The sequence below is a fragment of the Microcebus murinus genome, chromosome X (genome assembly GCF_040939455.1).
Source record: "Microcebus murinus isolate Inina chromosome X, M.murinus_Inina_mat1.0, whole genome shotgun sequence".
In the NCBI taxonomy this organism is placed as follows: Eukaryota; Metazoa; Chordata; class Mammalia; order Primates; family Cheirogaleidae; genus Microcebus; species Microcebus murinus.
Window position 1 is genome coordinate 112,300,265 of NC_134136.1, and position 25,515 is coordinate 112,325,779.

Genomic DNA, 25,515 nt, shown 5'->3' on the forward strand with positions numbered 1-25,515 from the left:
GATCAATAAAAATTTGTAAGTTTTAAAATAACAGACCTAAGTAGCATAAAAATGTATACTTGTGTTGTACCTAATACTGATAAATAACAGAAGACATAGTTTTTTCATTAACCCTAAACTATTAAACTAGTCTTGTTCACCACAGATTTACATAAGTTATGTAAATTTGAATTCTTAAAATGGTTGTGAGTTGGTTTCTGAGAGAATATATATTGTTGAAATCTAGCATATTTAAAGTATTTTATAGTACAGTTTTCTCATTTTCAAGAAATTTTAGGAATATTTAACTTATATAACCCAAAGAGACTTTATAATCTATCAGTACCATCCAAAGACAGGAAAACTGTACATACTTACACAATCAGAGGAGAAGGTATTTCAGACTTACAGACACATAGACATATAGGCACAGAGAATATTGCTTCAATTCTACAATTTCACCCATGGGTCACATATAAACAGAGATAGTAAACTTCCCTGGTTCGGATGTCAAAAAACTGTTCTCCTCCAAGAGGATATAATTTCTTAATTGAGAAGAGTTAAAAATGACAAATAGACAAATAAAAAGACTGACAAACAAGCTTTTCTGTTGTTTCTCACACAGTAGAGACCAGATTTCTGTAAACCATGAACCCATTTTCAGAGATCTCCAGATGGTCAGATCCTAAAACCAAATTCCCAACCATTTCATCAACAATAAGAATAACTTACCTAATGTAAATGAACAAAACAAGGACAAACTTAGTAGAAAGAAAAATCAAAATATAAATTGAAATTAAAATGAGAAAAACAGAGAATCAACAAAGTCCTAATTTGCTTTGGATTCACCTAGAAGAAGCAGGAAGAGATATTCTTGGAGTCTGAGCATAAGGTGCGCATCTCTGTCACAGTTTATCTGACTCTGATAGGTGAATCCACTGGGCATATCAATGTGACCTCCAAAATAGTTAAAAGACTATTTTACTCTATTGTCAAACAGAGTAAAATGACATTCATACATCTATGAAATGGAAATGTGTTGAAAGAATTTAATTCATGAGGAAATTGACAGATAAAATATAAGCAGTTTAAAAGTAAATTTAAAGAACACACAGAAATATTGATCATGTATATTTAAATAAATGGAGACAAATTGGTTTTATTACAACCTAAGAGGAGAAACAGATGGACTTCTACAGGGCAAGGTATTCAGCATGTGTATCAGTGATATATAACTTACAGAGGGTTGTAAATGAGCTCACAAGCAACACAAGGCTAGAATCAGAGAACCTGAAACGGTATCCTAAGACAGGGCAATGATTCCATTGACATGATTTTTTTTTACTAGAATGTTAAAGTCAAATAGAAAGTTAGAGTTTCCTCAAAAAAAAAAAAAAAACAGAAAACAACAAAAAAACCAAAAAAGTCCAGTCATTAGGGTGACCAGTTTCCTCTCATGGGCATTTCTAGGCTGAGGCCTGACCAGAGGCCAGTGGACACCGATGGCATCACAAAGTCTAGGATGTCACAAAGGCAGCTCCCTGACCACTGAGGGGCTAGAGCATAGCGATACAAGGGGCAGGGATAAGCACTGGTATCCTGAGAGGCCCAGGCCAGCAGGGAAATCAAGCTGTGCTACTTGGGGCCAAGCCCAGCAAACATCATGCCTGGGAAGAAACAGAGTCGAGGCTCTCAGAGGCGTAGGAGGCAGGCCATCTCCCGCTCCACCAGAGCAGAGCTGCAGTTCCCGGTTAGCCGCGTGGACCGCTGCCTGCGAGAGGGTCAATATGCCCAGCGCCTAAGTTCAGCCACGCCCGTTTTCCTCGCCGGAGTTCTGGAGTACCTGACGGCCAACATCCTGGAGCTGGCGGGCAAGGAGGCCGACAACAACCGCAGGGTACGCATCACCCCCGAACACGTGGAGAGGGCAATGGACCAGAATCAGCAGCTCAGCCTCCTCTTTGAGGACGACACCCACTCTCAGGTTGATGAGATGCCCCAACCCAGGAATAAGTAGAGATGCCTGGGTCTCAGAGCCCGGCAGGCCCTCATCAACAACTTCATCCAGCCCCCAAAACTGCCACAGAGAGGGAGCCCAGGCTGCTACCATCAGCCCATGCTATTAAAGTGTTTAAATGTATGACAGTGCTCCTGACTCCTCTCAGTTTCTGTCACCTTGGGTAGAAGGCGCCTGTGAGACATCCAGGGGGAGCTCTCCCATAGAGAGTTGGGGGGCAGAAGGCATGATCAGTGGGGGGTATTTGAACCAGTGATTTTAAAGAAGCAGTTTCCAATGGTGATGGGTATGGGCAGTGGCCCTGGAGGGAGCAGCTGGCTGAGGGAGAGGGGGGAGATGGCCTCATTGGCTGTGAGCAGGGAAGGCCCTGAGAGGACAGGGAGTTGGCTGGGGCCCCCTAGGCCTGTTGAATTCCCAGGAGGAAGCTGGGTGGGGCTGAAGACCGTGACTGAGGTGAGGGTGGCTTTATTCATGGCATGGAAGGTGAGGGTGGTGGCAACAAAGGTTGAGAAGGAGGAGGACACACTGACTGGCATCAGCTTAATGGGACATGGGCTTTTACATGGTGATTTAGAAGTCATGGGAAACCATAAGGAAAAATAGAAAAATGAGTTATGGTCAGGTTGATATAATAATAGGTTTTTATTTATTTATACTCTGACTTATTCCAAAAGAAGACTACAGATAAGGAGTAGCAGCCAGTGCTGTGAATACATCTTTCTGTCCTATGTTGTGAACACTAGTAAATTAAATCATAATAATATATAAAACCTATGATCTGGCCTAACACAGGCAAATCAAGAAACTTTTAATGGTTTATAATTATTAATGAGTGGGATGACTTATAAATGTATTTCATTCAAAACACAATTATCAAGCCCGTTTTCAGATTAAACACCTATTCATTTTAATGATCACACATCTGATAGAACAACAATTATGAGTAGCCAAATATTAATATATGCTTTGAGAGGGATGATAATAACCTGGGTAATTCTGTCTTGAGTGATGGACTGAAAAGCACATATGATACTCCAATACTCTTCATGCTCTGTACTAAGTTTACAAAAGGTGTCACATCAAGTGTTGCGGCTATCTGGCCCCTTGCCTGTGAGTGCCCACATTTCAGGTTTTCACTGTTCATAGGATTCTCCAGGGCCACACTATGTACTCCACTGCTCTTTCAGAGGGGTCTGGACAGAGGCTGCCCAGCCGACCTTAGTGATGGAATCCAGGGGTCTGGTTCCAGATCCCAGTTCACCTCGTTTTGGCCATGTGATCTTGGACCTTCATTAATCCCTCTGAGCAGGTTTCCTCCTGTGAAAAATGGGGGTAATAAGAGTCCCTCTATCTTTGGCTTCCTCAAAGATTAAGTTCCCTTGTGCCTGCACACTGCTGTTTCACACTGCACGTGGCACAGGGGAGCCCTTAATAAACAGCTGCATCTGTCTCCTTCCCTAGCACCAGGCGCGCAGGCATGCTTCCCCCGGGTGCAGCTGGGCCTGGTTCTCAGGTGACTGCTGGACACTTGGGCACTGGCTGTGAGAACTGCAGCGTGCTGGGTCTTGTGGAGAGACAGGAGAGGGCCGGGCAGAGGGATAGGCCAGGTGGTCCCCACCCTGTTTTCCTCTCTGATCCTCTTAACTGCTGACTTGCCCTCTCCCTGCCTCTGTCTAAGCAGAAGGACCTGGCTTGGCCTTGGACTAATCCACAGGCATGTCCTGAGAATGAAGAAAATAGTTGGGGTTGTGCTTAGAGCTCTTTGGAAGATGTGCTTGTCTAAACCCAAGAAGCCTTTCTTGCCACATCACGGTCACTCAGCCTCATATTTCCAGACACCTCATTGTCAAGATGCCCACCCACAGATGCGTGGTCCCTAACAGAGAGCCATGAAGCCCTCCCAGCATTAGCTGAGCTCATCTCTTCCTCTTCTGTGCATCTGAGTAGCAAGCAGGCCTCTCCTGGCAACCACAGGTGAAGAGTCACCTTCAGCTGATCCTCTCTTCTTGAAATGGAGCACCTTTGTGTCAAGGACATGGTTTTCTCATAGACCTGTGTCCTTCAGTGAAAAGTGGGTTCCTCTAGGATGGGTAATGCCACAGAATTGGTCATTATATTCAGATCTTGATGTGTTCAATAAATGGTTGTCTGATGTTAAAAACTATTTTGGTTTGCAATTCCAGCTGGTAGCACAAAACATAGACTCCTGGATACATTTTTTCATCTGATGAATTTATTCAAGGCCAGGAAGGCCCTAGTAGATGGGTTAAGCATTCTGTGTGGGGAGGTGGTCACCTTACAGTCCATGTGCTACTTGACACTAATGGTCACTGTGACCCTGTAAAGAGCCAGGCTTCCTGGGCTCTTTCAGACCCTCTGTTTGATGTCTGAGGTGGAGTTTGGAGTGTGAATGAGTGCATGGTGTCAAGCCCTCTGCAGCGCCATGGGGCAGGGGAGGGTCACCAGACAGGCACTGCCATCCCTCTAAGAATCGTGCTCGGATGTGCTTGTGGGTTTCATAGGGTCCATGGGGGCCAGGGCCAGCAGAGCATCAGCCTGATCCAGCCCCTGCCAAATCCTTCTCCATAGGTGCAAGGAATCCCACACTCAGGGGAGGGAGGGAGGCAGAGAAGGAGCATTGCTGTCTCATTCAACACCTCACTGGGAGAACTTTCACTTGTGTCTTATTTAAGAATGGCCAGACAGGTTAGGAGAAAAGGGCAGATTTTATAGTATAGGTTTTTGGACTTTGTACCCCTAGGTCTTGCTCTGCTGGACATTGTGTTAAATGGTGTCATGAATGTTTTGAAAATTCTGACTCTGTCCTCTGATATTGTCTTAAAAGTATATGACAACATGAGAAACCTGTGTTCAGGAGCCCATCTTTGAAGTTTTTGAGGTACTGTCTTTTTCACCGGGCTCTGGGTTGGTCCTTGTTTTTAAAGACAAAGCTTTTTGCCTGTAGCTGATTGTATGGTTTTCCATGAAGCATCAGTGTAAATCTAATAACAATCTGCAGGAGACAGAGACTTATAAAGGATGTGGTTAACTTATTACAAATGAAATAATATATAATTTCCACAAAAGAAAATCTTGTGGAAGAGCATAACAAGAATAATGCAACTGAAAGTAAAATTCTTTTTTACTCTGGTGTGCAAAAGAACAATATAAAGTCAAAAAAAGAGTTTTTTTTTTTTTTTTTACAAACTATCTATAAGCCTAATGATTTAGTCTATTTTCTACAATGTATGGTATAGGCTTAAACATCTATATTTTAATAAATCTCCAGAAATAAGTTAGATATGCTTCTTCAGTTGAAAATCTTTGATCTAGAAGAGGGTAGATGCAAATTAAAATCAGATTGCAACCAAACATTTAAAATTAGTAACAGTAACTGAAATTATACTTTATAGCACTATGGTATTGTTGACTAATATCATCACAGAAAGCACCACCAGGACTCTGTTAAGTAGCAACACATCATTGACAGAAAGTGTACTGACATATACTAAGACCATCCTGTACATGTTACAATTTCTAAAATATTTATGTGAATAATATTTCTCTATTCCAATTTTACTCAGTGCAGACCGAGAACCTCTTTTGATTAGACAAGTTTTTCTATACAACTCATAAGTAGTAGTATATCAAATAAATCTATTTCCATCACCTCTCTTGTTATAAGATGACATAATTTATTTTTGTGACTTTCCATGGAGTTATGGAAATTCTCAAGGAAAGTTTTAAGTGAGAAATACAATTTGAAGCTTTCTTTTCTTTTCTTTTTCATTTAGGATTCCATTTGAGGAATGTAAAAATAAAATTGTCAGGTCATTTGAGCACCTAAGATAGGATTATGGAAGCCTGAATACATGAATGGTTGTAGCTTGACTACCTATTACTCAAAGAGGCAATATAATACATATTTAAATAAACATTAAAAATGTAACTTTTATTTTTTCTTTTATTTTAAAGAGACTCATCATGGGCATGATATAGTAAGAACAATATGTTAAAAATTATTCTGTTGAGATATAGAATCTCTGCTTTGGGGGGGGGGTAGATTATGAAAAAGGTAGCCCAGAGAAAATGATTTTGGATTTCTGATTTCCAGAACTGTAACCAAATAAACGTGTGTGTATGTGTGTTTACACCACCAAGGCCTTAGTCATTTGTTACAACAGCATAGAAAACAAATGTATCTGAAAAGTATCCTTTTACAATATATTATGCCAAGCAAACACTCCATCAAAACTTGATCTTTTTTACCGAGAGCAAATAAAATTCTCAGGTTGACTTTAGTGTTCAATATAATGTTTGATACTAAAGTAACTGTGAGCTTTTTCTGAAAATCTTATGAACTAACTCATGAAAACTGAGTCAGCTTTAGAAAATTTTAGCACAAATTTATGTTACTTTTCAAAGTCTAGGTCTATGAACTTTCTATAGCTTTCTATATGTGCTGAGTTTTGTCTTTCAACACCCTGTTTCCTATTCCAGAGCAAAAAAAAATCAGTTTAGATCAGAAACATTCTCTTTTTTCCTTTAGTCAACAAAACATATTGCTTTATCTTGAGCACCCTAGTAGAGTCTCATGCACCCATATTAATTGTAACTTTTAAGGAAAGTAACCTCTATATCACAGAGAAGACTAGGAGTCCATAATTGTGTACTGTCTTTGATTTTATCAGAGCAGCTGATGAATACACCTGAGCCACCTGTATTCAGCCACACACATGCCTTATAAAACTCCTCAATGTGGCAGAAATGAACGTATTCATTGGCAGACCCAAAGAATTAGCCTCTTTGTAGCATGTAAAAAAAAATAAGCACAAGTATATAAAGTAAAAGTATCTTTAGTAATCAATATGTCAATATTTTATCTTATGAACTACTTACAAATAAACTACTTCCACCTGAATCCTCATTTCAGCATCTGCTTCTAAGGGAACCCAAACTAAGACACTAGATAATGATGAAGGATGCAGCAGCAAACTCATCTAGCCACCCATTGAATGTCCAATAACTCACTGTAATATCATCCAAGATCTTCAGTTATTCTAAAGATTTTAGAAATGTTCTTAAGCTGACATGTTTCAAAACCTCATTTGTGAGGAAATACAAGTTTGTCAGAAAAATAACTCAATTTAGTTAAACAAATTTATGATTTTCAAATCTTAAACTTCTAGTAGAAGTAATTCTAATTCATTTGATGAGTAAAACTGTATAAATTTAGGAAAAATATACCCAAGAAGCATAAAAATATGTTTGCATTATACTTAACACTGATAAATCAGGGAAGATACAGTTGTTTTTATAAAACCTATATTAGTGTTTTCCAGAGAAACAGAACCAATAGGATATGTGTGTGTATATGTTTATTATAGGAATTGGCTCACTCAATTATAGAGGCCAAGAAGTCCCACAGTCTGCAAGCTGAAGAATTAAGAAAGTTGGATGTGTATAATTCAGTCTAAGTCTGAAGGCCTGACAAGGGAGGGACAAGTGATGCTCTAAGTCCCAGTCCGAGTCTGTAGGCCTAAGAACCAGGAGTGCTAATGTATGGGGGCAGGAGAAGATAGATGTCCCAGCTCAGAGGGAGTGAATTTGCCCTTCTTCGATCTTTTTGTTCTTTGAGCATTCAATTGATTGGATGAGACCTACCAATGCTGGGGAGGGCCATCTACTTTACTCAGTCCACCAATTCACATGGTAATCTCTTCTGGAAACATCTGTACAGACATACCCAGAAATAATGGTTTACCAGCCATCTTGGCATCCCTTACCCCAGTTAAGTTGACACATAAAATTAACTGTTACAAACCTCAAAATATTAAGCTAGTCATGTCTGCCAAAGATTCACTAAATTATGTGAATTTACATTCTTAAAAGGTTGTGAGTTGGTTTTTGGGAGAATATATATATTGTTTAAATCTAGCTTATTTAAAATACCATAGCTCAATTTTTTTATTTTCAGGGAATTGTAGGCATATCCAATTTATATAATCAATTATTTACAGGATATGTCAATCAAAACACAGCTCCTTTAAATTAATAGATTTTATGATCTAATATATTAAAAAATCCAGAGGTAGGAAAACATTACAAACTCACACAATCATCGGTGAAATCATTTCTGAATTACAGACATGAAGGTATATAGGCAGGCAGGGAGAAACAGAGCTTATAAATTCAATTCTACAGTTTCTGCCATGAGTCAAGAGTAAACACAAAAACAGAAAAACTCACTGGTCCACATATGAAAAAACTGTTCTCCTTCCAGATGATTTGAAATTCTTAATTAATTTGAGCTCAAAAACATATGAACAAACAAAAAGATTGTCAAACGACCTTATCTGTTGTCTCTCATTCAACAGACATTTGATCTCTATAAACCATGAATCCATTTAAAAAGCTCTCCACATCATCAGATTCTGAAATCAAATTCCCATCCATTTCTGCCACAGAGTTACCAACATTCTATTGGCGATTTGGATTTCCCTAGGGGAGCCAAGAAAAAAATATACCTGAGCTTAAACTGTGCACAAGGTGTACTTGTCTATCATTGACATTTTATTGGCTCTGGTAAGTGAATGTATTGGGCATTTTGGTTTGACTTCTAAAATGATTAAAAGATAATTTTTAGAACGGGGTCTAACACTCATACAGATATGAAATAAACACATGTTAAAAGATTGTATTTAACTCATGAGGCAGGCAATCTACCAAAAAACAAACACAAGAATATTGATCAGGCCGGGCGCGGTGGCTCACGCCTGTAATCCTAGCACTCTGGGAGGCCGAGGCGGGCGGATTGCTCGAGGTTGGGAGTTCGAAACCATCCTGAGCGAGACCCCGTCTCTACTAAAAATAGAAAGAAATTAATTGACCAACTAAAAATATATATATACGGCCGGGCGCGGTGGCTCACGCCTGTAATCCTAGCACTTTGGGAGGCCGAGGCGGGCGGATTGCTCAAGGTCAGGAGTTCGAAACCAGCCTGAGCGAGACCCCGTCTCTACCAAAAATAGAAATAAATTAATTGACCAACTAAAAATATATATACAAAAAATTAGCCGGGCATGGTGGCGCATGCCTGTAGTCCCAGCTACTTGGGAGGCTGAGGCAGGAGGATCGCTTGAGCCCAGGAGTTTGAGGTTGCTGTGAGCTAGGCTGACGCCATGGCACTCACTCTAGCCAGGGCAACAAAAGTGAGACTCTGTCTCAAAAAAAAAAAATAATAAAAAAAAAAAGAATATTGATCAGTAATAATGAAATGGGCCCAGAGGTCAGAGGTCAGGACCTAGGGTGGAGCCTCTGTCCTAAAGGGTTGAACCACAGGCCCAGAGTGCAGAGCATTGAGACACAGAGGATGATTTTGAGGCCTTGAAATCTAATAGAACTTGTTAGTTGGATTTTGAAATTGCTTGGGGCCACTGGCTCTTCTTTCCCTTTTCTTCCTTTTGGAATCAGATTATTCATAACTTTTACTCTATGCCTATCCCATCATTGTATTTTAAGAGTAAATGACTTGCTTTCTAGTTTCACAGGTCCACAATGGAGAAGAATTTTTCCCTGGGATGGATCATAGCCAGAATCTTTTCCATACCTGATTTAGATGATGAGATTTTTCCTTTTGAGTTAGTACTAAAATGGGCTGAGACTTTTGAGGTTGATGGGATGAGGTGACTGTATTTTGCATGTAGGATGGATGTGAATTTCTGGGGAGACCAGAGTCTGGACTTTGGTAAGCTGGGTAATGGTGCCAAAAGATATCCAGGTTCTAAGCCCTAAACCTGTTAATGTTACCTTATATGGGAAAAGAGACTGCAGATATGATTAAGTGAAGAATTTGGAGATGGGGAGATTATCCTGGATTATTTGGATGGGCCATAAATGTAATCACAAGTATCTTTATAAAAGGAAGGTAGAGGGAGATTTGACACAGAAGAAGAAGACAATGTGACCAGTGAAGCAAAATGCTTCATTATTGGCTTCAAAGATGGAGAAAAGTGCCATGAGATGAGAGATAAAAGGAATGCGGCTATAGGAGCTAGAAAATGCAAGAAAACAGATTTTTCCCTAGCCTCTGGAGAGAGTATGGCCTTGACAATACCTAGATGTTAACCCAGTGAAAATGATTTCAAACTTCTGACTTCCGGAACAGTAAAACTGTAAATGTATATATTTTTAAGACACCAAGATTATGATAATTTGTTACAGAAGCCATGGGAAGCTAATATAACATCCCAAATAAACTGCTTCCACTTGAATTCTTGTCTCAGCATCTGCTTCTAAGGGAACCCAAATTAAGACACTAGGTAAAGATGAAGGATGCAGCAGCAAACTAATTTACTCCATCTCTCCTGATGTTGTTCCTCACGACCTTCCTGTCACATGATGCATATGGTTATGTTTTTAGAGGGGTTAAAATTGTGAAAGACTTTAAGGTTGAGCAGGGCAAATGGGTTTCTTATGACACTTAAATCTGGTCAATAATGAATCCCCTTGGGAGACTTTCACACTGATTGTGATAAAATAGCTCGTACTGGACTAGCCCCCTGTTGTACGTGATCAGAAAACTGAAAAAAGTATATGAGCTGACATTCAAGCATTGTACAACAGGCAGCATTATGCAGTGATTCTGGAGAGAAAAGAAACACATAGTAATTCAACCATTGCTTCAGAGCTCTGCTTGGGAAAAGTTTTACAATGACACAGGGAGCTGGATTCCAGGCAGAACACTGTGGACCTGCCAAACAGAAGAGGGAGAAATCAGAGTTCAATAGATCTGAAGAAGCTGGAATTTGCCAAACAGGGCATCAGAGAGGAAGGAGGTATGCAAATCAAGATATTCAAAATGACTATTTAAAGATTTTCTAAGAGTCTTTGGCTGAGGGCTGGGCTTCATTTTCACAGGACAGTACTACCTAAGACTGATCAGAGAGTATCTGCTATAGGGTTGAAAGAAAATCAGAGATATTGGACCAGGTGACCAGTTTGGAGGATGTTGGAGCCCCAGCCCAGCAAGAGCAAAGATATCTTGATGATGCTTCATTTAATATCTTGAGCATCCAGCCAAGATTCCAGAAGCCTTAGGACCATGGCCTAAAGTAAGACCCACAATAGACATACCCTTAAAAATTCTAAAACTCAGCCCTTATAAGATCTGCAAGGGAGGTCAGGCAGGATGGCTCAGGTCTGTAATCCTAGCAGTTTGGGAAACCGAGGCAGGAGGGTCACCTGAGGCCAGGAGTTCGAGACCAGCCTGAGCAACATAGCGAGACCCCGTCTCTACAAAAATTGAAAATAGGATCTGGGTGTGGTGGCACATGCCTGTGAACCCGGGTCCTCAGGAGGCTGAGCCAGGAGGATCACTTGAGCCCAGGAGTTTGAGGTTGCACTGAGCTATAATGATGCCACTGCACTCTAGCCTGAGCAACAGAGCGAGACCCTGTCTCAAAAAAAAAAAAATGGTACAAAAAGTATCTCATGTTCAAAATATTTTTGAATGTGGTTTAGAAGATGAAATCTATTACCTTTACCCTAATCAACAGAGGCATTGCTTCTTGAAAGCTCAGCTGTGGAGATACTGCCTGCTTCATGGAATAGCTGTCTACCACAGATAAATATTACTCTGTGTTACTGGGTGTGTTCAATGTGTAAATAGATTGTGGGAACAGGAGAGGCTGGTTTTTCAAGTTCCAGCTCCAAGCACTTCATGAGGGTCAAGTCGTCCAGCAGTCTACAGTTTGTGTGTCTGAAAGAAAAGTGAGCCTACAGAAGTAGCATTCTAACCTTCAGAGTGAGGTAAGACTAATGTGTTTAGGGATCTCCAGTGTGTTATCTGCTTTCCGTGATTTTTGTATTTTATGTGCGTTTGTGGTGGTGGGCTTTGCTGGTCAGGAAGCAAACAACTCCTTTCATCATCTGATATTGGATTTTACAATAAAAAGAGAAAGGGAGAAATATATACAGAGGGGCACTTTGATCATTGGGTTTCTATAAGTATGATGGGTTGGGGAGGGAAATATAAGATCTTCTTGTTATTAGCACTTAATTAAATCTATGAAGTGAAGCATTAGACTAGATCCCACTGAACAATGAGTGTCTCCAGGAACAAATATGCATCTTAGTGACATAAAAAAATCAAATTCACAGCAGAAGTGTCATTTGGCCAAAAGTCTCCCACACCTCTATGTGTAAGATAGTCCTCTTGTTTCTTTCATTAGAAAACTCAGATATTTCATTGGCATTATTGAATTATTTTCTTGCATTAAGTTCTATTCTGGATATGGGCAAATATCCAGTGTGGATATATATTCAGTAGAAGGATAGCTAAAATCTGAAAACCCTAGAATAATTTCAACATGAATGTGGTATTTTTGATAGCATGAGGAGATGAGATATTGACTATGAATATGAATATACACTGGAAAGATGCATCAGGGTTATTTTATTTATCTTTAATATACATTGTTTTAATTAACAATGCTATCTTCCTCATTTAAGTGAAAAATATATTTTTGCAATGTAATGTATCAAGCTATATATTTGGAGAAAACAAGAATTACATGTTTAAAGCATTCCAAATAGTCTGTAGAAAATATTACTTATACATGATAATGCACTTAAAAATACTACTGAGATACTACTAGCCTCTTTAAAAAGTCTTTTAAACACAGGAATTAAGTGGGTGTTTTTTTTTTTTATTTTATGGTAAGTGGTTTATATGTTGTTTACACAACAGCTTACATACAAGACTGTTAGAATTCATACCCCATGGCTTAAGTATATGAAGCCATTCAAATGGACTCTAGTGAAATCCTTTAATAGGTCCCTACATCCTTCAGAATCCATACACGCATCCACATATACCCACATATACATATATACTTACAGTGGGCAACTAATATCAAGTAAATGGATAAGAGAAAAGGTGAGAAAATGTCTTATTGGTCTTTTAGTTGGTGAATTATATTTTATTCCTATGTATTTGTGACATCCTAAAATTCTCTGCTAGTCTGAGTTTGGGGGTTAGCTGTATTGTCCATCAATTTACTCGGGTTTGATAAAGGTAGTCTATTTAATAATAGGTTTAATGAATAAAATTATTGGGTTTGTACATCTTTTGTCCTAGAGGTAGTTTTAGTATTTTTGTTGGAACTACTTTCTTATAATTATTTACTAAGTTAAGGGAAGGAAGAGGAAATGCAGCTTTATATGTGAAATGAGCAGTTTGTTTTATCTAAGCTCTGTTATATGATGGCATATCTTATGACTATTTTGCCAGCATATGTAAACACTTAGCTAATCATCTTTAATTCTTTCTATTTAGAATCTAATTGTAACTATGTTTTTGTACATCCCATATGTTACTTGTGTGTATTCTCTCACTCTCTTTCGATCTTGCCGCCCCTACACACACATTCACACATTTTTGTTTATTTCACAGAACTCTTTAACTTCTCTTCCATTCCTGGTTATCTTTTTCTGTGGATAGTATCATAATTTCCTTTGACCTCTGTTTCTCCACATCTTCCATCATGCCTAGCCAATGAACTTCTGATTCTTCTGAACACAGCAATAAAGCAGATGGGTCCCATTGCTTCTATTACTAGTAAAGTTGACAACTTTGGTGGCTACCTTATATTCTGGAAGATCATCTGGAAGTAGGGCAAAGCTCTTTGAGGAACAAAATGTGATAAATATATAGTGTACTGGGATATGAAATTCACTTGATCTGGTTTCTCTTCTTCAGCAAAAACAATTCTCTAAGAGGCAGTTAATAAAACATGCCTCTACTGGCTCACTTTCTTTTTAAAAATCTTTCTTTTAAACTACCCTACGACATAAAATCAATCTCAATCACTTTATTAACACTGTACTTCCAAGGGTCACTGTAGTGCTGTTAGGAAATCCAATTACATCCATTTATTTATTCATTCATTCATCCATTGAATAAATATTTATTTAGTGACAGCTATACATTGAGCACTGCTGGGCACCAGAGTAAGGAACATTTTAGGTCTGCCTTTATGTATCTTCAGTCTACTTAGGAAACGTGTTAACTTATGCAAATAATTCACTACAATTGTGATAAGGGCTATGAAGAATACTTTTCCAAATCCTCACTCTATTTGTCTCTTCTGCTGTATGTAACCACATGATCAATTCTTACTTCTTGAATTTTCTCTTTCCTTTTTGTCCATGACTCTACACTATTTATTCAACTACTTTTCTATCACTAGCCCTCCTGTCTACTTTTTTCTCTCCCCCTGCCAAGTATAGATTTCCCTCAAAGTTTTAGCATTTAGCTGATAATCTATTACTTTTTTCCTTTGCCTGTGACTTCTTATCAACCCGTAGTTTCAAATATCACTGCAAAGTTGATGTCTCCAAGATATCCATTTCTAGATCTTATTTTTCCATTGCTATATATTTTCCTACTTGTCCAATTGTCCCCTGATATTCATTATTATTGTGGCCAAACTCACTGCCTATTATGCTAAACCACTTCCACTTTCATCTGTGTATATGATAATGGCATGGATGATCTACTGGTTTCTCACATTTGAAACCTTGGAACAAATTTTATTTCTAACTTTTCTTCACTCTCAATACCCAAACCACTACCAAGTCCTTTCATTTCTTTCACTATAATGTATCTAGCAGCCATCCTTTCTCATCTCCGTATTTTGTTATCTTTTTCTTTTAGTCTCTATTTTCTCATCCTTTTCTCCATCAGTCTAAGAGCTACCTAGATTTCAAGTCTTGTTCATACCTTACCTCTACCATAAAGTCCACTTCTAGATATCTTCTTTTTCTAAACCCTGGGAACAGAATCATGAGGGTGGTGGAAAGAACACAGCCACAGAGCTAGATTTAAGTTCTGATTCTACTATTCACTGCCTCCTGTGAGCCTCAGTTTCCTCATACTCATCCTATCACACAGAGTGGTCACAGGAAACAAATATGATCATGAAGGTGAAATCACTTTGAACTGTGAAGCATTATGTAAATATTAAAGTAAGATTTGTTGTTAAAAGAGTAACTCGAGAGAAGGGACCAAGGCCCTAAGTTTTATATATATATATATATATATATATATATATATATCAGAATATTACAGGAGTACAGATGTTTAGGTTACATATATTGCCTTTGCTCCACCTGAGTCAGAGCCCCAAGTCTTAACTAATAAGGTAATATTATGTAGGAGTTGAAAGCATTGACTTCACAGTCAGATGACCTGAGTTTAAATCCCAGCCCTGTTACTTACCAGGTGTGTGAAATTGGGTAAATTTAGTTAGCTTTCCTGTTCCTGAGTTTCCTCATCTGTAAAATGGGGGTAATAATAGTTTCCACTCTTAGGAGCGTTGTGGGATTAAAAGGGTTAGTAAATGTAAAATATTTAAAAATAGTGCCTGGTATATAAGTGCTCACCAAGTGTGGAAGAGGTGGGTGGTGGTCAGTGGGGCTGGGTGTAGGCAGCAGGTGGAAGCCAGTTATTAGAAGTGAGCGACCAGGTGAGGATCAGGTGCAGCAAGGAGGGAAACACAGAATGACAGAGTGGACACCTGTACCTAGCTGAATCCCTCATGACTCAGATCAAAAAATGATCCTGCCATCTTTCAGAATTGAGCAAATGCATGTCAAGGAAGCATGAACATTTTAAGCAATCATTTGGGGCACAAGGATGGAGACAAGGGTCTTGCAGATGCATTTTTTGCTTAAAGAAAAAAGAACATTAGGTAGTTTGCCCTTTAGTGTAATGAAATATGTCAATATATCGTGGAATCAAAATGTCAGTATCCAAATGCCCAAATGTTGAAAAAGCAGGCTCAACTGTCCTCTGTATTCTAGAAATCCCTTATTTTTTTTAAAGAAGCATAGACTTACAGAATTGAGAATGTAAGGGACCTTAGAAATGTCATTCCTCTCAATTTATAGAATCATTGTCCAATGTATATATTTTTACTAACATACCTCATGAACTTTTTTTGTTTTTTCATGTTAAGAAAATATGAATATTCCAGGGGCTATTCTAAGTGCCTTAAATTTTTTAACTTCTTTAATCTTCACAAGTGCCCCATGAGATAGACATTGTCATCATCACTTCATTTACATAACTATAAACTGAATATCATAGACATTATGCATAATTAATGGGTAATTGGACCAGGTTTCAAACCTAGGCAGCCCAGCACCAGAGCCAATTTTCTCAGAAATTTAGCACTATCATCTCAGCAACTCTGTGCTCTAGCATCTGATTAAGAGGGTATGTTCTGGAGTGCTGGGCTGTTGTTACATGTTGCAGCTCCAGTTTTCTTTGACAAGTGGTATTAATGTTTGATAGTATTTCATAATAGATAAAATTTACTTAAATAAAATTTACACTATTCCAATATCCAATAATGGTGTGCACGAAGAGTCTTATTTTTCTCACCCATGATTCTTTTATTTGAGCATCAAACAAAGGTCTCAATTACTAATGCTGTTTCCTAGACAGTATATTATACTGCTTTACCCTGTGCTTAATTGATGCTGCTTGCCATGGGTACATTTTCTTGGGTACATGTTAGTTTCCATCTTTGTCTTAGCTGTTTCAAAAGTTCAGGCTCAATTTTTGGAGTTGCTGTTTGGCTTCTGTTTCCTAGTTTAACAACTTGTTCGTTTCAATGTTCTCTTACCTTAGGTTTTTCTCTTTTTTTACTTTAAGCATTATCGACTAGAAAAATAATTTAATGGGCTTTTACTTCATTTTCTTCTTCACTGAATAAGAATATTAAAATCAAACTTATATTCGCTGAACATTTAATAACCTTATTCATTTCCAAGTAGGCACAATGCCATTTGTAACTGTTGTTAAAGTTTAATTTAGCAGTTTCCAGTCCTTGTAACAGTTGACTTATCCAGGCTAATTTGATTTAATCTTTCTACCAGAATGCCAGGAAACACTCTGTTCCTACATAAAGAACACATCTGATTCATTTAAGGGTTTGTGGTTCATGTAAATAGACTTCAGTAGCATTTTAATTTTGGTGTTGTGCAGTCAGAAAATATTTCTAAGAGTACTAGGACTCAGAGGGAAACAAAGAAAATGATTGAAAAAGCAACTCTAAGATACATATCATTTTAAATCAAGTAAAATCCTAAAGACTAAATAATATAATTTAAAAAACCATTTAACACTGATAATGTTTTCTAAGAATGGGACCGATAGATTTTACCAGAAAATATAGTTGAAGTGGGGTGGGAGGTGGGGAGGGGTGTATATGTGGAAAAATAAAACTTGGAAAAAAGCCATCAAATTATGATGTTCTAGGCCTTGAAAACAGACTTTAAATCTAAACATACTTTTATCTGGATTATAAAAATTAAAGTTCAGCAACAGCCCATTTGGTAAACACAGACCAAGAGAGATCATATCAAACATACTTAGACTTAATTCGAGTAGCAGAGTATAGACAAATCCATTAAAACACCTTCCCAAGAACTTCACATAGACAGCAATAGTCTTTAGTTTCCTGGTGTGAAGTCACATTAAAATTAGTATGGGCATCTACCCAAAAGAACAAAAGATACTCTATAAAAAAAGACACCTGCATTCGAATGTTTATAACAGCACCATTCACAATAGCAAAGACGTGGAAACAACTGAAGTGCCCATCAATCTATGAGTGGATTAATAAAATGTGGTATATGTATACCATGGAGTACTATTCAGCTATAAGAAACAACGGTGATATAGCACCTCTTGTATTTCCCTGGATAGAGCTGGAACCCATTCTACTAAGTGAAGTAACCCAAGAATGGAAAAACAAGCAACACATGTACTCACCAGCAAATTACTATTAACTGGTCAACACCTAAGTGGACATATAGGAATAACATTTATCAGGTGTCCGGCGGGTGGGAGGGGGGGAGGGGATGGGTATATACATACATAATGAGTGAGATGTGTACTATCTGGGGGATGGACACACTCTTGAAGCTCTGACTCGAGGGGGGAGGGGGGCCAAGGGCAATATAGGTAAACTTAACATTTGTACCCCCATAATATGGAAATTTAAAAAAAGAAAAGGAAAGGGACAATTTGATTCCAATCTTGAATAACATCATGTCTCTGAAGACGATTTAAGAATGCCAACATTTATTTTTGCCAAAGGAAAAATTAACATTTCCTATGAGAAATGGAAAAATAAAAAGCTAACATTTATTGATAAAAATTAGTATATAATTAAAAGTTTTGAAATTAATTTCATTAAATGAAGCGATATGATATCCAGGAAGAGTTTTCAAACAAAGCGGTAAGAGCCTATTATAAAATAGGCATTTACCAACTTTCAACAGATAATGATATATCCAAAGATGTCCGTGCCCACAAACAAATGTATAATGTACACTTCACTTTAATTGAGAGACCAGCACAGGCAAAATACTATTGATTTTAACTATAAGGAAGTCCAGCCAGTAATGTGGAAAAAAAAAAAAAAAGAAGTTGAGATATTCTGTTTGCATTTGCCATGTTCAAGAAGGAAGAATTTAACTTGCCTCAAACTATTCACAGTTGTCATCTAATTATTTTGTTGGCTGCTGCATAGTTTGAGCTCCAAACACCGGACGGTTATTTCTAAATCAGTTATACACAACTAACCAAATAGCTATTGATGAGAAAAAAAATGTTTTTTTTTCTCACAAAGATACTTGCACTAGAATGTTTTTTGCAGCATAATTCACAATTGCAAAGGTATGGAACCAACCCAAGTGCCCATCAATTCACCAGTAGATGAATAAAATGTGTCAATATGTACACCATGAAGTACTACCTAGCCATAAAAAATGAATTAATACAATTTGCAACAATCTGGAAAGAACTGGAAACCATCCTCCTAAATGAAGTATTGCAAGAATAGAAAAACAAACATCACATATACTCACTATTAAATTGGAACTAACCCATCAGCACTCATGTGCACAGAGAGAAGCAAAACTCAGTGGAAGTCATACAGGTGGGAGGGGGAAGGAGGGGATGGGTGAAATCATACCTAACGGGTACAATGTACACTATCTCGGTGATGGGCACATCTATAACTTTGACTCAAGAAGTACAAAAGCAATCCATGTAACTAAAACATTTATAGCCCTATAATATTCTAAAATTTAAGAAAACGAAGAGGAAAAAATCAGATAGCTATTGCTTTTCTTTCAAGTGAATTCCTATCTGACTCTCACTGTTCTTTTGAGTAATAGTCATATGTTTGCTTTATACTTAAGTGCAATAGGTTATAACTAAATATTAGCTCAAGTCAGACCTATAGAGTATGTTCCCAAACAATAAGGGTAAAATCTACTGGTCATCTTTGATTGATTATACTAGGAAAAATATTGAACACGGGTCAGCAAACATGAAATGTAGGCCCAATACTGCCAATAATAATGATAGTAACTTCTCAGACTTTCAGAGGATTTTCCATAACTCAAGGACTTTTCAAGAGCTTTCCATGTAACCAAGGCATACAGAGGTTCAGTGATGTCTCTAACAAATGTCAGAGCCTGGATTTGAACCAGAGTTCCTGGTTTGTACCAGGATCACCTTATCAAGTTAAGTAACTTTTAAAACCATCTTCCTGGGATATTTTTTTCCTTCTGCCCCAATTTCTACCTTTTTCCTTAGTTGTCAGGCTCACCCAATCTGTGCTAGTATCTGCAAAGTTCTCACTGATCTGGCTCTGTCCCTAGTGTCTCTCTGGTTGGCTTTTTCTCTGTGATCTATTATTAAGGGGGCCATACATTCTCTGGTCCCCTCATCATTACTCAAGGCTCCTGGCACTCCCATTCTCTCAACCATTGCCAAGTCCTCCTTCCTCAGCTTAGCTCCCCAGTTTCTGCTTGTAGGAGCCAAGTAGCACCAGGCCCTTCCCAGTTTCATTCCTCTCTACCTTCTCCTCACTCTGACCACTACTGCAGCTTTTATTTTCTTCCCCAGTCAGGGGAAGCTCTTCTGATGTCATATCCTACATCCTGTCTACACTGTCATATAATAAAACTCGATGTTCAGACCTCCAAACTTAGTTCTTGGTAGAAAGAATGCTAGTTCGAGGTACATTAAAAGAAAACATATTGGAGATTACCTTATAGTGGTGTTTCTCAAATTTTCTGTGATTAAAAAACGTGCTTTTTGCTTTAATTTTCCAAACCACCTTAAACTATTGTAAAATACACTTTACAATGAGATGGATCCACTGATTACACATGCTACGCCATGCCAATGTCAAATTGCTATAAAATTTTCTAAACGTTCTCAATTTCTATATATATCTTATCTCAGACCAGTAGCTGTTTGTAGACCAGCACCAGTTCAGGAACCACTTTAGAGTAGCATTGTCATAGAGCTACAGTCCATAACTCCCAGTCCGCAGACTGGTAACAGTCCGTGGCCTGTTAGGAACCAGATCACACAGCAGGAGGTGAGTGGCAGGTGAGAGTATTTACAGCCACTCCCCATTGCTCACATCACCATATAAGCTGCACCACCTGTCAGATCAGTGGGGGCATTAAATTCTCATAGGAGTGTGAACCCTACTGTAAACTACGCATGCGAGGGATCGAGGTTACACACTCCTTATATGAATCTAATGCCTGATGATCTGAGGTGTAGCCGAGGCAGTGATAACACTGGGGAGTGGCTGCAAATACAGATAATCATTAGCAGAGAGGTTTAACTGCATAGTAAATGGAATGCTTTTGAATCATCCCAAAACCACCACCCCCCTTCCGCCTGTCCGAGGAAAAATTGTCTTCCATGAAACTGGTCTTTTGTGCTAAAAAGGCTGGGACCACTGCCATAGAGATCACCTTTCTCAGAACAAAAAGAACTAAAGGATTTAGATTTATTGCACTCCATTTTTTCATTTTTCAGGTGTGCATGTATGTCTAGCTATACATCTTTGTACAGTCTTTTGGTATGTGTACCCTTCAAAGCGGGAGTGCTAGGCACTGGTTTAAGATTGACTAAGACAAAATTATACACACAGATATCTATATATTATGCTGTATATTATGTTGTAGTTATATCGTGTGTGAATATGTGTGTGTGTGTATTTAATTCTACAGTACAATAATCAGGAACATAGTCACTAGAGACAGACTTCCTTAGTTTGAATCCTAGCTTCACCACTTACAAACTGTGTGGCATTGAACCAGCTATTTAACCTTCCTCTGCCTTGGTTTCCCTTTTTGTAATATGGGAATAATGAATGTAACTAACTCAAAGTATTGATGTAAAGATTGAAGTAGTTAATATATGTAAACCAAGACCTCAGAACAGGGTCTGACACTTGTATATAAGTGCTGTATGTTTACTATTATTATTACCGTGAGCCATAAAGAAAAGGAGTTAACGCAAGTATAATAATGGAGTAGGAAATATGCAATCCAATATAAAATATAACACAACATGGATATTAGTTATGACTTGGATAATGTGAGGTATATAATAATTTCATTCTTGGCTTTGCATTTGATGTCTAAGGAATCCCATAATGTCACATGAGAAAGGGGTGCATGACAGGGACTCCTCCAGGAATTTTGCATTAGAGGTTCCTTTTGATCCTGTCAATAACCTCAGGAGGTATTATTATTATCTCCATGTTACATAAAAAGCAACCAGAGTTCCAGAGAAGTTAAGTAATTTCATTTCTATAACACAGTAATTGGCAAAGCTGGGATTTGAACTCAGGGCTTCCTCACAGCAAAACCTGGAGTCTGCAATTTTCCACTTGATCTGTCCATTGGGGCCCATGAAAAATTTTTAAAAAGTAGTGCCTGGGACCCAAACTCAGAGATTCTGAATTTTTTGAAAAAATAACTTTAACGAGATATAATGAACATATCATACAATTCACCCATTTGAAATGTACAATTCAGTGAGTTATTATTTAGTTTATTTATAGTGTGTTTAACCATCACCACTCTCTAATTTTAGAACATTTTCATCCCGGTGTTAGCCTGGCAAAAGAGTTCCTGGGGTCTTAACCTCAAGGCCACAGACCTGTAGGACTCTTCAGTGAATTTCAGATGGTTTGTGAACCTTTTCTAGGATCTACAGTTTTCACTGTCTTCTCTAAAGGGATAAAAATGTAGCCAAGAAAGTGTTAAGGAACCCTAGACCTGTTTAGCCTCAAACTTTAAGATACACACAAATCACTGAGGACTCTTATTAAAATTTAGATTCAGATTCAGTAGGACTTGGGTGGGGCCAGACTCACCATCATCAATTTTCATGATAAGAATACTAACTTCGGACCCCAATTAAGTTAAATATTATGAGTCCTAAAATTCCATTCTTCTTGTCAGTAGATCTATGTTTGACATAAAAATCTGTACCCAATTATTATTATATTTTTAATTTGTCAATATAGTATTTTTAGATATTTGTTTTCTTGGTTGACACATAAGTAGCTACAAAACAGCTATATTTTTGGCTCTTGGCCCCCATAATCTAAAGTATTTACTAGCTGGATCTTAATAGAAAAAGTTTGCCAGTTCCTGGTATAGACCATGGTGTGAAGCCACCTCTAAGAAGTAGAAATGTTGTATATCTAACTCTCCACAACTCCTTGCTGGGTGTGATGTTATCAGTCAGACTACTAGGAATCCGAACCAAGTATGAGCGATAGCAAGCTGGCTGTACTTATAGATGATTCCTCCTCTAGAAGAAAGGTTCGGGCAGGTGAGAATCAACTTCAGGTTTAGTTTAAAAATAGATCTCCCTGGACCTTGCAAGCTACTCTCCTGGGTGATAGTATGGATAGGTGTCTACAAAGGACTGTTGTGCCTTCTCAGCTAGGTCATGTCTCTATAATCTTGGATGGAAGATTCCCTGGGAGTAATCTGCAATCCATATAGAGAGTTTGGTTAATTGGAGTTGAATGCTGGCTAGCCAAACTTACAGGTAGAATATTGCATCTTCTTACATCAGCCTTTAAGCTACTTACACTTAAAATATTTGTTCAGAGCACTGAACTTTCAAGAGCTGTCTGACCACGTGTTTCATATGTATGAAGGCACTTCTGCTTATTTTCCAATGCTAACTCACTTTGACCCCTGCTAAAAGAATCTACACTCCACTAATGCCTGAACATGCATGACTTCAAAATTGCCCAGGCTTCAGGTGGTCTTCTGCATCAGAAGCCTCTAGTGCAGAGCATCCTTTAAAACTGTGGTCTCCAACCCCTAGGCCTTGGCCCATCACCCATCCGTGGCCTATTAGGTAACAGGACTTGTATCACTGCCTGAGCTCTGCACCACCTCCCCACCACCCACAACCCCCAACGCCACTACCCTCAGTCCTTTGAAAAATCGTCTTCTGTGAAACTGGTCCCTGGTACCAAAAATGTTGGGGACCGCTGCTCTAAGCCTTCCATCTTGAACTGTTTCCTTTGCTCTTAGTCAATGACAACTTTAGATCTCCTAACTAATTATTGATTTTTAGGCCCCCTTTTTTTGGATGCAATAGATTGCCCATTCTCAACATCTACCCCCTATTTTCAAACAACCCTTGTTGCCAAAAGGCCCATAACTATGTTCAGATTTTAGAATGCTCCATGTGAACAAATACAAAATTTGACCTGGAAAGGATTATATTATACACCAAAATAATTCCAAGATTTATTGATTCTTATTTCTAATTTATTGATTTCTTATTTCTAATAAGAAACCTAGGGTGTTAGGCCAAGGAAGATGTGATATAACACTGGATTGGGTTGAATTTATTGATATGGTACATTTTCCAGATTCTCAATTTAGTGTGATGCTTCTTGCAGCTGGAGGTATTTGTAACAGTTTACTTGATTGGTTAGTTGAAATCTGAACTCAACAATGACCTACATCATTGACTCTGAGTGATACACTTTACTCCCCAGTTCATTAGACTCAATTGCTTCTCCCACTCTTGATCATCCCTCTTCAGTTCCTTTCATCATCTCATTTAATTATTGTTTTGTCCATTCTTTAAATATTGTTGCTCCTCATGTTCCTATCCTTGTCCATTTTCTCTTTTTTCTCCCTGGCCATCTCACTTGTATGGCATCAACCATCTAGGCACCAACAATTCCCAATTAAATACCTCTAGTGTAGACTGATAAACTCTAAACAGTTTATTGGAAGTTTTATATTACAAATTGCCTTTTTGTACAGATCTTTGTTGATGCTTGCATTATCAGTACCTAGACCTCAACATGTCTAAATTGCAATTCAGTGTTATTTTTCTCTCTCAAAATTTTGTCTTGTACTTTCCATCTACATTTCTAGGCTTTACCTCAGTTTTATTGAATCAGACTCTCTGGAGATGGAACCCCAGATACCTACTTTTAGCAATCCCCTAGATATTCTTACATACACTAAAATTTAAGAATCTGTATATGTCTCTATGCTGGAAACATCAGAGTCACTACTCTCTTTCCTCTTCCATACTACCCACATCTACTGGGTCACTGGATCTTATTGAGATTATTCTCAAATATCTCAAAAATGCCTATTATTTCCTTTTCCACTACCACAGCTTTAGTTCCTAATCTTTTCCTGGCACTCCTACAAGAGACTCTTCATTTTGTCTGCCTGACCTCTTCCCTCTCTTTCATCCAATCGTTAAGTGCTGATCTTTCAATACACAAATCTAAAATAGGAATCTGCCTGTGCTATTCCTTGGCTTAAAAGCATTCCACAGCTTGATGGCATGGGAACAGTTTTCAGACTTTTTAAGGTCATGGAACTCTTTCTTCAGATAAAATCCCACAAGGGAATCCAACTTATAGAACAGATGAAAACAGAGATACTTGGTTTGAAGCAAGAGTTGGTGCCATGGACTTGGCCACTCAGGCTGTTTTGCTGTGTTTCCTAAGATAACATTCCTGAAGATAAAGTTTGAAAAACACTGGATAAAGTCTATATACTTTATTTGGACACCAAATTCCTCCCACCCTGCCACCCCCCCCCCTTCTCTTACTTCTCCACCATTAACTCAGACCCCAGACCTGGGATTATTCACTTTTTGCTGTCTTTGCAACCTAGAATGACCACTCTCTTCTTCCTAATTGTTCATTTCTTTGTGTTCAAAGCCAAAGTGGAATTTGTATGACTGTGTTTTTTAAAACTTATGCTAATAAATTGTTTTATTTCTGGAATTGTCCATTTAATATTTTGAGTCCATGGTTGACAATGGGTAACTTAAACCATAGAAAGTGAAACTGTGGATAAGGGGGAGCTACTGTAATTAAGGTTATATGAGGCCGTGAGGGTAGGCTGTATTCCGATAGACCTGGTGGCACTATAAGAAAAAGAGTAGAAAAATCTCTCTCCCTTTTCCTCTCTCCCTCTCTCCACCATGTGAGACACAGTCAGAAGGCAGCTTGAGAACCCTCACCAGAAACTAACTCTACGGGACATTGATCTGGGACCTCTAGCCTGTAGAACCATGAAAAAATAAATTTCTGTTGTTTATGCTACCTAGTCGA

At 38.3% G+C, this 25,515-nt stretch overlaps 1 protein-coding gene across 1 annotated transcript; it reads left to right on the forward strand.

Moving 5' to 3' along the window:
* The first annotated feature begins 1,507 nt into the window (after positions 1–1,507).
* Positions 1,508–2,127, forward strand: H2AL3 (H2A.L variant histone 3). The gene has a single exon (XM_012736672.2). It carries the CDS (start codon positions 1,643–1,645, stop codon positions 1,994–1,996), a length of 354 nt encoding a protein of 117 aa, XP_012592126.1. The 5' UTR covers positions 1,508–1,642; the 3' UTR covers positions 1,997–2,127.
* Positions 2,128–25,515: the final 23,388 nt, after the last annotated feature.

Excerpts from the sequence above, each read along its gene's own strand:
- H2AL3 (XM_012736672.2), top strand. The coding sequence starts at position 1,643 with ATGCCTGGGAAGAAACAGAGTCGAGGCTCTCAGAGGCGTAGGAGGCAG.